We start from the raw sequence: 14,798 nt of genomic DNA on the forward strand, positions 1-14,798 counted from the left end.
AGGTACCTGGAAGTTATGGAAATAGAGGGGTATGGGGATGTTGACAGGACTTTTAGGTAGTTTGAGCATTGATGGGTGATTGTGTACATGTGTATGGAATGCTGTTGGTGGGGGTCTCTTCAAGGGGTGTTGTGTGGTTGATGTGTGTTTTTTTACCCAAGCCCATGCCCCCTCCCCTTGAGAGAAAAAAAATAAACTACAAAAAACACATTTTTCTTTTTTTTAATCTGGTGTTGATAAATTGGTGTGGTGCAGGCATGACGGGTCAAATGGCCTCCACCAGCATCTAATTTCCTTATGTATCCTTGTGTAACACTGCATCTGAAGAACCTACCCAGGCTCACCTTGTGCTCTGTACCACCCCACACAGGCTCTCCATACCGAGACAAGATGACCATCGCCATCTTGCAGCTGCAAGACGAAGGTGTACTGCAGGTGTTACGTGACAAATGGTGGCTCGGTAACGGGTGTCCTACCGATGATGGCAAGGAAGCGAGCGCACTTGGGGTCCAGAACATCGGAGGCATCTTTCTGATCCTGGCAGCAGGTCTTCTTCTCTCGGTGGTCGTTGCTCTCGCTGAGTTCCTGTACCGGGCCCAGCGCACTGCTTCACATGAAAAGGTATTTTCTCATTTTTTGCAATTTCATTTCGCTTGGTTGGATCGTTTATATATTATTTCCCATTAAGTTTTTGGTATTTATGAGGGTCATGGTATATTTGTTCCTTAAAATATCAAAGATCCTTGGGTTTTGAATTTCACCTTTAATTACCAATGCCTCTTCAAACGCTTCATTCACCACTTCCTGATTCCTTTGTGATGACAATTAATTGTTACAAAGAGAAAGTGGATTATAAATTTGGTTTGAAGGTTGCATCACCGCTGCTCAGGTGAAGCCGTCTGCTCACGGTGACCCCCTTTAGATTAAGGCAGGATTGGAAATGATAGGGCCAAAGCACCAACCGACAACAGCCTGATCTTCTCGAAAGATGCCTTAGAATTGTCAACATCTCCAAACAGGCACCAGCAGATGGGACTGCATGCTTAACTTCATGTTTAAAGAATGACAGGTTGTAGTTGGAGTATATGTACTGATAAATCCATATTAATAGTGGAGAGGAAACTCGAGGTTGCAAGTAGGGGCAGTTGGTCGTTGCCATGTGAGTTGGACAATTTGTCGACTCGAAGGTGGTCCAGGCTTCAATGGATGTACCAGGAAACATGAATTACTCTGAGATATTATTGGTCATCATATTATTTAACTAAACGGCACTCAGTAGAACGCATACCACCGCCAGGCTGAACACTGAACAGTTTTTTTTTTTGTATCCCACTGATAGGCCGGATCCGCATCTGGACCTGAACTGAACTCGAATCGGCTTGGTCTTGTCACCGACCCAACTCATCGACCAAGTTTCGTCTGAATTTGTCCATAACCTTTTGAGATATCGTGCTGTATATCATATTTGGCCTCATCTCTCAATGGTGAAGGATCACTTAAAAAAAAATTCCAGAAGTCGGATCTAGATCCAGATCTTCACCAAAATCGAATCAATTCTTCCGTGTCACACACCAAATTTCATCTGAATTTTGAGAAATCTTGCCCACAGACAGACAAACAAACACACAGACAAACACAGAAACAGGCGCGAAAACGTAACTTACATCAACTTCTATGGCAGAGGAAACTGCTTTTATCCTTTTTCATTTGAAAAGCGAAAAACCCACAAGGATAATCGCAATTACTTTATGATTGTAGAAAGGACACTGAACAGGCTTCCATATCTGCTATCCTTTGCTGAGAAATGTCTTACCCACTCACCCAATTTGTGCTGATTACTTTGTCCTTATGGCACTGCACTCTGGAGATCCCGTTGGACACCTGGATTTGATTACCGTTGCCCAGATTCGGGCCGTCCATCGTATAGTTCACTGGGAAGGGGAACAGGTGGAGCAGGGTGTGGGTAGATCACCTAGGGACACAGGATTTATTCCAATGTCTCCATAAACACCTGCACCTAAACGTTCCCTTGACCTTGGAGATGCTGATGCCACGGGGGAGAGATTTTGAAATTAATCCTTTTATCCTTGTATAATTTCAACCTTCCTTGTCATTCTTCTACACCCCCGCTCCGACACCTTTCCTCCCGGCCCTCCTCATTCCCTAGCGGTCACTGTGCAGCCTTCTGGCCGAAGGTTTCCAGGTCTCTCTAAGTTGTCGACGGCAGGTGAAGCGTAAGGCGGTGGACACTCTACGTGCGGAGGACGCTCTCAACATGCATGCTTTCAACGATCGCCGTGTGCTCGGAAAAGAGACAATGGCGTGATTGGGGCTGTGAAGATCGATGTGATCGGGACAATGAAGATCAAAAAGCAGGATTGTAATGTAACAGAAGATATACAAAGGCCATTCCCAGCAGGGACGACTAGTCATGGAACAATCAAGAAATAGAGGAACAGTTTCACTCACTTTAATGATAACGATGAGGACATGAGGATTATTTGATTAAAAATAAAAATCAGAAAACAGAGAGGGAGAGAGAGAGAGACAGACACAGACAGACAAAGAACTTTGAAGGCCTACGGTGTGAATTTTACCAGCAAGATCCTAGACCCATGGCAGCACAGTCTGCGGAAGTATTTTGTATCAAAGTATAACTCACGTTTTCCTATTATGTCACAAGGAGCTATAAACTAAGGTGGAGCAAAATTTCCCTTGTAGGTAAGGTGGAGCAAGATTTACCCTCCCTCTCCCTTTTCCCTCGATCCTGGTTATTATACATTTAGTTTCCCGAACTTTTGCCACAGAAGCCTCTGCCTGATGGTGTGGCTAACAATTCAAAATGGAAAAAAAAATGTTCATTATACTGAATAAAAGGACAGAAGAGGAAACATATACAGGAGGAGGGCAGGGGCACATCTTGTCCTATCTTCCCTGCCAGGGCATCTTGCCCCCACCTTACCACTACCGATTCATGGCCACCATAAACTTTGTACATCAGAAGCAACAAAATTACTTGCTTTGGGAGAGTGTGCAGTTTGGGAGTTGTACATGTGTGGACGATTTTTGGACAGGGTATTCACTAAAGCCATCCTTAATGTTTCTTTTGACCTTCTCTCATTCACGAACAACGAACCGTTCACTTTCGCAATGACGGAACCCAGCTCCGACGACGGTGTTCATGCCGCCCGTAAAGCAATAATGCTCACAAACCCACAGGATACACCGCTACGATACGTACCAGTTGACCCGGGAGCTGCGATACTCTTGGGCAAAGGATTCTGATGAGTTTGTGCGAGTTTTTCTTTCCACCAATTTTTAAGTTACTCGGGCAAAATGATCGGATTAATTGCGCACCCTCGCATTTCAGACGAGCCTTCCATGACTTTGTAAGGTGTAATTACATTTTTGGGATGAGATTCGTTTCGAAGAAGCCTCTCGCTTTCCCAAAAGTTTGAACTTAAAACGTCCCGATACATTATTAACTTTTGAACACTTTGAACTTTATAGATGATTCGGCAGAGAGCATGAGGATGATGAAATGTGAGGCAAGCAATTGTTGTACCTTTGAATTCCCTCTGATGCCGGTAAAGGCAATAAAACTCGAATCCACCACGTGCAGCCTGTCTGCTTTAAGGCACTAAATTTGAAATGGTGGTGTTCGTGAGGACACTGCATCCCATGCCGTGAGCTTCGAGGATGGATGGGAGCCTCGGTATATCCGGTCGTTGATCACAGGATCTTTGGTGTTGTTCGAGCGAAGCGGAGGGTCGTGAAGTCGCTTTTGTTTTTCCTTTTACTCCTTTTGAGTGGTTGGGTCGTTGCTTTTTGATTGGGAGACCTTTTGCTTCTGACCTAATCAGAGCAAACATCACATAATCCATATAATGCTGTGAGCTTCCACAGGCTTGCTTTTATACTGTCATTTGTACCAACTCTCATTTTTATTACTCCTTGTAAGGCTGCGATACTAGCAAACCCGTGGCGTGTGACTCAGAATAAAGTTTGCAATAAAAAGACAAAAAGAACCTTTAAAAAAAATAAAATAAAGCAAAGACACTGATGTGTTGCTGAGGTTTAGTAGAGAGACTATATATTGTATTTTGTACACTTTGCAAATACAGAGTTGTGTAGTGTACACTGTGTACAGACTGCATGTGGCGTACTCCTCAACCCGCTGTAGTTTAATTCCCATCGCCATGTTGGAGTGCATTGGATGCACTGAAGGCTTATACTGTATATGTACAGACCTGCTTCTGTTTGCTCAATTTTCAACAAATTCTTTGGTCGCACACCTGCCTCCTGACTGTTTCTATGTATAGTGTATGAAACGACCTCTGTTGTGGATGGGAATGATCCAAACGCCTGCAGACAAACACATCACAAGCACACACACACACACACACACACACACACACACACACACACACACACACACACACACACACACACACGGACACATGTCCTGCTGAAGTATTAAATTATTGACCACGAAGTGTGGAGTGACTCCGTACATAGGACCAGACCAAGCAAGACAGATAAACATATCTACATCTTGTAGGTCATCATAAAGTGAGCCAACTGGGTTTATCAGCAATCATATAGCAACGTGGTAATTCTGCTGAGATGAGCCTGTGTTTCAGGAATTTTGCAATTCGACTCCTTAATATTGCTGCTAACCTCGAGGTAGCCAGTTCAGTGGCCTTACCATAAGGTTGCCATACCAACAGGATGGGATTTATTCTCATCATGTGATCTTTGCCGCACTTGCTCCATCAAATAGTAAAAGTCCCAGAAGAACAAACAAGGGGTGCAGTAGATTTGGTACAACATGCAGCAATTATTGTGAGCAGTTGTCATGGCAACCAATTTATACTTCGATACATTGAACAACATGAGAATGAAATATATGATCTGTAAAAGCGGTGTGAAGAAAAAAACTAATTGCATGTCATCAGGCAGAGCGAGGAACTGCAGCACCTTGGAGGAATGGTCTCTCGAAACATGTGGCCAAAGTGAGAGGATTTGCTCCTCGTTTGAGCCTTATTCCTCCAGTTAGGAAGCAGAAAAAAAATTTAAATCCACATCTTCAATCTACCATAGTACATTGTACATTGTAGCGCAAGTAAAGTACATTGTAGAACCAGTACAGTAAGTTGTACATTATCATTTTGTATGCAGCCTGTGGCTGCTGGTTGTATCATTGCTTGGAGTGCAGTTGTGCCACTAATGAAGTACCACGTTTCCAGGAGGATGGTACTTATTTTGCCGACGTCAGAAGGATGACAAGCTGAGTCAAACCACCTGGTGTTATATAATGCCTGACGGTCTCAAACTCAATGCCCTAAGATCTGAAGCCAACCACCTCAACTATGAAGCCAACACAGGGCTTAGTTGTACAGTACAGGAAGTTGTACATTGTAGATCCATCACAGGAAGTTGTACATTGTAGATCCAGTACAAGAAGTTCTATGGTACATTGTAGATCCAGCACAGGAAGTTGTACATTGTAGATCCAGTACAAGAAGTTGTACATTGTAGAGCCAGCACAGGAAGTTGTACATTGTAGATCCAGTACAAAAAGTTCCATGGTACATTGTAGATCCATCACAGGAAATTGTACATTGCAGAGCCAGCATAGAAAGTTATATGGTACATTGTAGATCCAGCACAGGAAATTGTACATTGTAGAGCCAGTGCAGGAAATTGTACATTGTAGAGCCAGCATCGGAAGTTCTATGGTACATTGTAGAGCCAGTGAGAGAATGGGATAACGTGTGTGCTTTGTGGAGACACTGATATTGCAAAGCATTTGTAAACATAGGCGGAGGTTCGTTCAATCCACCTGTGTATTCAAAGGTATGTGAATAAAGACCAGCAAAGGTCCTGTGAGGTACATTAAGTAAATTATATGTTATGTTAAGTTTGGAAAGCAAATTACAGTGCTGTACAGTATATGCGTGAAGAACAGAATGAATGCGTTTTACATGTAGAGAAAATAGCAGATGTGACGGTGTCCACTCATGCACTTTGATGGATTTTCACTGCACACTTGATGGTGCTTTGAAAATGACTTTGAATAAGGACCAGAAAAGGTATGCGAGTAAAACACCAGCAAAAATATGTGAATAAGGGCCAGAATAGGTTTGTGAGTAAGAACCAGAAAAGGTTTGTGAATAAGGGAAAGGAAAGGTATATGAGTTAAGACCAGCAAAGGTTTGTGAATGAGAACCAGCAAAAGATATGTGAGTAAAGATCAGCAAAAATATGTGAATAAGGGCCAGAACAGGTATGTGAATGCATGTTGCAGGGCCGCGTGGCTATAGCGTGCGCTGCTGGTGTGCTGCTTTCTTTCTCCTTCCTAAGTGCTGTGTTTTAATCTGGTCCTGTAACTTCAGGGAACCGCCACATCCACCTTATCCCATTATCTGAGGACATGCTTCACCTGGAAAGGTTTTGTCGTGACGATCTCCGAATTGTACGCGAGTTGCCTGGACCAATCTCTTGTGAAGTTTGTGTGAACACTCAGGTGTGTACTTTCAGCTGTTGGAGTAACTTTCTAAAGTGCAGTTCAGAGGATGCTAATTGGTTTTCGCCATGATGATGGTCTCTCTTTCCCACCACGTCCTGCAGAGATCTTGGGTCGGGTGCACCGATAACCTGTGCTGTACACTTGATTAGTCGTCTCATTGTGTAGCTGCGGTCGAGGTACATGTATATTTGTGACGTTCTGTCTGTTACTTGCCATATATTTCTTATGTAGAAATCGCTGGAGGTTGTGGTATTACAGGTAGTCCTGGTATATTGATTTTTGTGAGATAAAAACCAGTCCACAGAACGTACCTGTTCATCATACTGGGCCTCTCTCTCCTGTTTATCATTCCTGTGCTACATACTCGAGTATTTCCTCCCAAACCGGTACCCCAGTCATTTGGACCATTTTCCAATATACCCAGACTGTCATGTGCATTCGCAGCGTGATTCCGAACATCATCACATAGTGGATATGCAATAGTGAGGAATGCAATACACATCAAGTTTTCAATTTGAAATCCGTCTGCTTGGAGTGGCCATTATGGTTTGATGGCAAAGGAAGAACCAGAGGAGTTTGATGGAAATGGGGATTACATTTGACTCGAATGAAGGCCTTCGGTACACCGGTCTCCCACACCCCCACCCATTCTCCCATTGTAACAACTCCGGGTATGACCTCCGACACCTACACTGGGGAATGGCACAAAGTGGTCGTGCAATCATGGACCGCAGAGCTTTTTGCTCTCGCTCATGTGCGGATACACCCATAGGCCTCCGACTCTACTAGATCCCACAATCGGCTTTGGCTGCTGCTGTGGGCTCAGAGATCCGCAAGGGAATCGTTCGAATTGGAACGGAGTTTTTTGGCGGGAAGCGGGACTGATTAACCCGTAACCTTTCCCCGAGAGGCAGCCTTTGCTGCACCTGGGGAGGCTGTGGATTTGCCATTTTCTAGTTTAGGCATTTTCTCTTGTTTATCTCCTTTGTGCCAAGGGATAGAGGATTGAGGGGCGAGGGGGGGGACTTGGAGGAAAGGCGAGATTGGGGGGTCGGATGCCTCTTGGGAAGTCCAGTAGATAGTAGGGTTAAAGCATGCATTTTGTCAGGAGGTCCTCGTTCATATTTGAATCCTTAAGCTTATCGATCACGTGATGATGTGAGGAGGTAGAGGATAATGAAGATAGTTACGGATGTCTGCTATGGGGAGGAAGTCGTGTATTTAAAGCACAGAGGAATTGTGTGGTGAATAACACTACCAGCATCAGAATACCATTGCTGAAGGGTTTCCATTGTCGCTGCGAAACATCGACTACCGCTCATGACACATGAGGGTCCACGATTGATGGACCGCAGTGAATCTACACAAACTCTCAATGGTGAAGAATCACGTTATAAATTAAATAATTCTGGTATCCAGATTCGGATGTTCACAAAAATCGAACCAATTTGTCGCAGTCACACACACAACCTGTCCACCAAGTTTCATCCGAATCTGTCAACAACTTTTTGAGATATCGTACTATATATCAGTTTAGTCACATCTCTCAATAGTGAAGAATCAATTAAAAAATTATCGGATTTGGATCTTCCTCAAAATCTAATCAATTCGTCCTTGTCACATACCCAACGTGTCCACCAAGTTTCATTTGAATCCGTCCACAACTTTTTGATATATCATGCTATGTATCATTTTGGCCCTTTCCCTGAATGGTGAAGAATCACTGAAAAATTCCAGTTGTCGGATCTGATATTCACCAAAAGCTCATCAGTTCGGCCTTGTCACACACCCGACCTGCCCACAAAATTTCATCGGGATCCGTCTACAACTTTTTGAGATATCCTGCACACAAAGAAACAGACAAACAAGAAAAAATGACGTGCAGAGCGCGACACTTACAAAATCCACCCCCTCCCTCTCCAAAGGTTACCACGGATGCATCAAACTGTCCATTTCGTGAATATTAAAACTGACGATCTTCATCAAAGCTTGGGTCAATTGGATGAAAATTGATTATTTTTCAGATTTAAATTGATGATTTTTGCACTTTGACCTTGAGTTAACCTTTGACCTCAAACATAGTTGTTTTTCAAATGCAGTAATGCATAATGCAATTTCTGCTAAAATTTTCAGGTTAAAGACCTTTGACCTTTTGACCTCAAAAATAACTTTGTTTTGCCAATTCAGTGACGCAATATGGAAATCTTGTTCAAATTTCAAGTCAATCAGATGAAAAATTACGATTTCAGAAATTTGACCTCAAAATGACCTTTGACCTCAAAATCAAGATGCTTCTCGTTGAGACAACCTCTATAACTTGGAAAACTTTCAGAATGACCGGTTTGGAATTGTGACCTGCAGGCAATAAACAGACAGACAGAGACAGAATAACGAAATCGATTGACCAATATACTTGAAAAATCTTTGATTGCAAGTAACAAACAAACAGAGAGGGGTGAAAAGATTACCTCCTTCACCTTCGGTGGTGGAGGTAATAAGTGTGTGTGTGTGTGTGTGTGTGTGTGTGTGTGTGTGTGTGTGTGTGTGTGTCCTCCATAATTCCAAAACCATAAAACCTCGCAGCCTGAAACTTTGCATGCACACAAAGAGAACTCAAAGGAAGTGCATGAGTGAAAAGGATGGGTGGGGTTTGTGTGGATGGGTGGGGCTTGTGTGGGTGTGTGGAGCTTGTGTGGATGGGTGGGGCTTGTGTGGAGCTTGTGTGGATGGGTGGGGCTTATGTGGATGGGTGGAGCTTGTGTGTCGGATTTGTGTGGGTGGAGCAAAAAAAATTTATTATTAAATAAATATGTGTGTGGGGAACTAATTAACTAATTAATGAATCACTAATTGTGTGAATATGATGGATGTGGATGGTGTTTGCATTGGTGGAGCTTGTGTGGGGTGTGGTTTATGTGTGGAGCTTGTGTGCAGGGGATTGTGTGGGTGGGGCTTGTGTGGATGTGGTTTTTGCGGGTGGAGCTTGTGTGTGGGGGGATTTTGTGGGTGATCTGGTCGGCTTGGCAGTGATCGGGTTTGAGGTGCCGGATATCGACTCATCTGTTCTGGTTGGCTTGGCAGTGATCGGGTTCGAGGTGTCGGAGATCGACTCGTCTGGTCTGGTCGGCTTGGCAGTGATCGGGTTTGAGGTGCCGGAGATCGACTCGTCTGGTCTGGTCGGCTTGGCAGTGATCGGGTTTGAGGTGCCGGAGATCGACTTGTCTGGTCTGGTCGGTTTGGCAGTGCTCGTCCAACCAAGGCAAACGTTTTTCCTTCGCAAAGCATATCTAGCACCTTAACCTTCTCCTGGAGCGTCAGGACCTTCTTCTGGCGCTTCAGTTCCTTGCCAGAAGCCTTAGAAGGTGCAGGGCGTTTGGGCGGCATCGTAGGGCTTGGAGAAAAAATGTAGAAAATATTCGAAGTTCACAAGCGAAACTTTGTCTCGTGCGTTGTGTGACTAGTCGAGCGCCATGCGTTATAATTTATTGCTTAAATAATTTATATTTTATATATTTTTACCACGATATACCGGGGGAATGTGCAGAAAAAATTAGTTAGGTTCCAAGGGAAAACCCGCGATGAACCGGGGGCGCGATAGGTGAACCGCGATATAGCGAGGGATGACTGTACCTTATAAGTCCAAGGAACTGTATCTATTACATCAATGATTTTAAAAAGTTCATTTGTCCATCGTTTTGCATAACCTTTTTCAAAATGAGATTTCCACCTATATATTATTACTATATCATCAACTTTGAACTTAGGCTTTCCAACATTAATCTCTTTTCATATTCTAATTTTGTAAATGTTTCTGATGGTTTAGTTTTCGTTGAGGTGTGAATCGTATCATTATACTTATCTACAATGTTCAGAATTAAAGATAACCATTGTTGAGAACCGAGTTGAGTGAATATTTTATATAGTCTCTCTTTTAAAGTGTGATTGAATTGCTCAATAACAAACGCTTTTCCTTCATTAAAGGTGCTGTATAACATAATGTTGTTATTTTTCAGAAAATTCATAAATGTTTTGTTGTAGAACTCTGTACCCTCATCAGTCCACAATTTTTTAGGTTTTCTCTTGCTTTTATTCAATATCTGTTGAAAGGCTAACATAAGAGTATTACCTGTTTTGTTTTTCAAAGGGACAACCCACGCATATCTACTCCTCAAATCAATAACGGTTAATGCATACTTGTACCCCTTGTCATAATTGAGTTCAATTAAATCAGCGGACCAGATATAATCAACTTCCTTGGAATAAACCTTCCTTCTATGAAACTTTGTGATTATTAGTTTATGTAATTCATCAGCTAATAGATATTCAATCTTAATGACATCATTAGAGCCGATAAGTTTTTTTTTTTAATTTCCAAGCCCAAGTTTCAATTTAGCACTGATCATCTTTTTCACAATGAACCTATCAACTTTTTCTCTCAAGGTTGGATTTTGTATCAGAGACAAATTATACAACATTTCTCTATGGGCTTCATGTTTTTCTTCCAACATTGAGGTATTTCCATAATCAATATCGTGCCTCATGTACACTTCATCAACGCTATTGATAGGTTTGCTCCACGGTTTAGGATTGTCAGCATCATCTAATCTTTTATTCAAGTTTGTTCCTGGACCACAGAAAGAATACCCTGGTAGATGTAATTCCCCTGGTATTCCAGTAGTTGTAAATTTACTTCCTGATAAAAACTTTTGTATATCTCCCCCTCGTTTGTGTTTTGGGAATTGACTCTTTTTTGAGCCACACACCAAACATGTACCTTTTTGTATAACCCTATTGTTTTTACTTTTTTTCACTCTTGGTTTTCTTTTTACATTTTAGACCACTAGTACATGCCCGGACATGCGTGGCCGTACGTGCATGGCCGTACGTGCAAAATAATAAAATATAAAAAAATTAATTGTGACGTCAATAGTGATGTCATAGCACCGTGTCCTGTCGTTGGTTGATAAATAAGTGGCCGTAACTTGGGATGCGCTTGTCCGATTAATATCAAACCTTGAAAAGGCACTTCCTCGGGTCCCCAGCGATATTCCTGGCAAGTTTCAATTAGATCGGACCAGCGGTTGTTGAGAAACGGCGGTCGCAGACACGCACACATACAGACAGACACACAGAGATTGCTGGAATTATGGATAGACTTGTATGTGCCCGTAAAAAAAATAATAAAAAATAAATAAATAAATAAATATTCAAACCGCGAGCAAGAAACAACAACCACACAGGCCGTTTCTTCACTCTCACGTGCCCGTACGTGCGTGGCCCGGAACTTCGCATATTATTCGCAGCTACGATTATTCGCAATTTAGTTTTAATGCCCAAATATTCAATTAGCGCCAACGTATTTTGCCTTTTCGCAATGTCATCACAAGGAAAAACAAAAAGAGAAGAGAAGAGAAAAAAATACTTCCTGGTTCGGAGCACACCAGCTTACTCTGACGTTACCGAAATTTATGTACCGTCTAATATGAAAACGATCATAGCTTGAGGCATTGTGTTTATCTATAAATGCGCATAAGAAATTGAGAAATTATTAGAATACACGAATTCATCACTCTGGAAGCCCGTACGTTGTAACCCGTAATGGGGAACGTGGCTGAGCTTCCCTTCCCCCATCGCCCACGTCCACGCAACAACGTGTCTTGTCATTGGTTTGGTAAATAAATGGCCATAACTTGGGAGGCACTTGTCCGATTAATATCAAACCTTGAAAAGGCACATTCTCAGGTCCCCAGTAATATACCTGGCAAGTTTCAATTACATCGGACCAGTGGTTGTCGAGAAACAGCGGTTGCAGACACACACACACACACACACACACACACACACACACACACACACACACACACATTGCTGGAATTATAGATAGATAACTCATTTATTTATGAGAAAAATTCCTGCAGAGTGCAAAAACGTTTAGTTTCCAACATGCACATTTGAATTTTAATTTTTAAAACATAAAGAATCCTCAGAAATGTCTTCACTCTCTCCTCCAATTATTTAAGAAAAAATGTGAAACTTTAATCAAAGTCAATCACACCAAGGAAAACGATGTGAATAGTCTTGATGCAAATATTTCTTATAGACTTGCCAATTCTTTGTTTTCCTCCTCGGTGCATTGAGATTTATTTATTTTCTGTAATACCCCCAATCTTTTTCTTATCTCACTGGTTTCCATATTTTTATATTTATTTATTTTCTCTCTTTCCTCCCTCTCCCTTTCCTCCTTCTCTCTCTTCTCCCTTGCCTCCTTCTCTCTCTTCTCCCTCTCCTCCTTCTCTCTCTTCTCCTTTTCCTCCTTCTCTCTCTTCTCCTTCTCCTCCTTTGTCTCAGTTTCTTCAACTCCTTCCTCGTTCCTTACTATCATTGAATCATTTCACCCCGTAGAATATCATACATATATTCATCAGGATTTCTTGTAATTCCTGAATCCAAAATAATTTTTTTTACAACAGGAAACCAATAAAATTTCTTCTGAATTTCAAAAGGAGCCTAGTGTTTTCTTAACTTTAGATTTTTTAAATTATTTAACATTTAGATTAAATCCAAAGTTGTTGGTTTATTAACATCAGTATAAAGCCAATATTTTATTTAAAATACCTCATTATGTTGTAGAACATATTTATTAAAATACCGAATACCCTTTTCTTGAAGGACACAGAAATTATAATTTTCTTGAAGCCTTCTTGCTGTCATTTATGGATTAGAAATATATGACAGATTAATATAATGACAGGAAACACCTCCCCATCTTCCCATAGTTAAAACAATTTGTATTTCCTTACTTATTATATATAATCCTGTTCTTTGTGTTTTCATGATATAAACTATGGCAGAACCGTTATTGATTTTACCCTTATTAAATTATTTTATTTGTTGTTTGCAAATCGTGCTTCCACAAAACTCATTCTCGGCACCAATGGATAATATTCTTCCTTATGAGACTGATTTAATTGTTCCAGGTCTTCGAGGTTAATTTTAAATGACCAATTATACCCTAAATCATTCATATCATATCCCTATTGTTCTATTCTCAAACAAACGATACGCCCTTCTTTATAAAATTTTATTTTAATTGGAACTGTGAATTCTGTATGACCTGGAGATAATATCAACACTTCTGTATCTTTGGAATACACGGCCGTTTTATTTAAGGATATATATTGTGATAATCACTTAATCTCACCAAGTCATTCGCGTCAGTCGGGCTTGGATAATTTATTAATTTATAAGCATTTTTCATATTAATATTTTTGCGATACTATATTTCTGTCGTTCAGCCTGTGCCTTTGTGTCATAATTTGATGAATCAACATCCAGTTCTTGGGATACACCAATGATAGAACCATCTTTACCAACATAAGTCATTTATATTGGATTAAAAATAATGTCATTAAAAAATTCATTTTTGTTGAGTTGAAATAACACATATAGACATAATTGACCACAACACTTGGAATTTAATTATTGGACTTGAAATGTTTGATAAACACCATTCTGTAAGAATTTTATTACTTCAACAGGTGGTGGAAGACCAAAACGATCGAAATAATATTTGTCTTGACTATTAAAAATGCAAACCCAATGAGAACTGTTCCCATTATTATCTTCTAAGTTCATAATAATATTCTTTGCATGTTTAGGCAAGTTTGTTAATTCATCTCTCATACAAATAACTACATTATGAATTTTTAATTTCTTACAATATTTGACAAGTTCGAAATTTGATGTATTCTTTCCAAATTCTTTAAACCACTCATCAATGCTCATTTCTTTATTAGAAAGATATAATCCATTATCCCCTTTGAGTTAATTTTACATCTGCTTGTGCGATAGAATAAAGCATATCTCCAACTAACAATCTCGCTCTATTAGGCAGACTTTCAAGTTTTTCAGCAAAATCTACAATTACACCACTTCCACTAATTTGTTTCTCCGACTCTTTGTTATTATTATGTCTTTCCAATTATTTTTGAGCCCGGAGTTGAGCCTTCCTTTCGTTGGCAGTTTGCACCGCTGCTGAAATACCACCCATCAATGCTCCAGCTGCAATTAAAGGTCCCATGTAATTCAAAAGTTTCTGGTTATTTATATATTAACTTGACCTTCCTAGTGAAGAAATCACCTATGTTTCTTTTTCAAAATCAACAATGGGATCATTAGACCAATATTTTGAACATTTGTAGTGCTTTTCACAACCTGCTATGCCCCGCCCCTCAAAAAGGTGGAGTTCAGTGAACCGCAGGTCACG

The 14,798-nt window shown here is 40.9% G+C and overlaps 1 protein-coding gene across 3 annotated transcripts in view; it reads left to right on the top strand.

Moving 5' to 3' along the window:
- The window catches only part of LOC147011450 (glutamate receptor ionotropic, kainate 2-like), a 446,205-nt gene extending 441,913 nt beyond the window's left edge, over nucleotides 1-4,292 (top strand). For all 3 annotated transcript variants that reach the window (XM_085857184.1, XM_085857185.1, XM_085857186.1), the window contains exons 15-16: nucleotides 371-621; nucleotides 2,168-4,292. In XM_085857184.1, the coding sequence (XP_085713310.1) occupies nucleotides 371-621; nucleotides 2,168-2,326 (410 nt within the window). In that variant the 3' untranslated portion in view covers nucleotides 2,327-4,292. The remainder of the gene's footprint in view (nucleotides 1-370; nucleotides 622-2,167) is intronic.
- Nucleotides 4,293-14,798: the final 10,506 nt, after the last annotated feature.

Source organism: Eptatretus burgeri, chromosome 15, assembly GCF_056783735.1.
Source record: "Eptatretus burgeri isolate ZD-2024b chromosome 15, Ebu_testis_v1, whole genome shotgun sequence".
Classification (NCBI taxonomy): domain Eukaryota; kingdom Metazoa; phylum Chordata; class Myxini; order Myxiniformes; family Myxinidae; genus Eptatretus; species Eptatretus burgeri.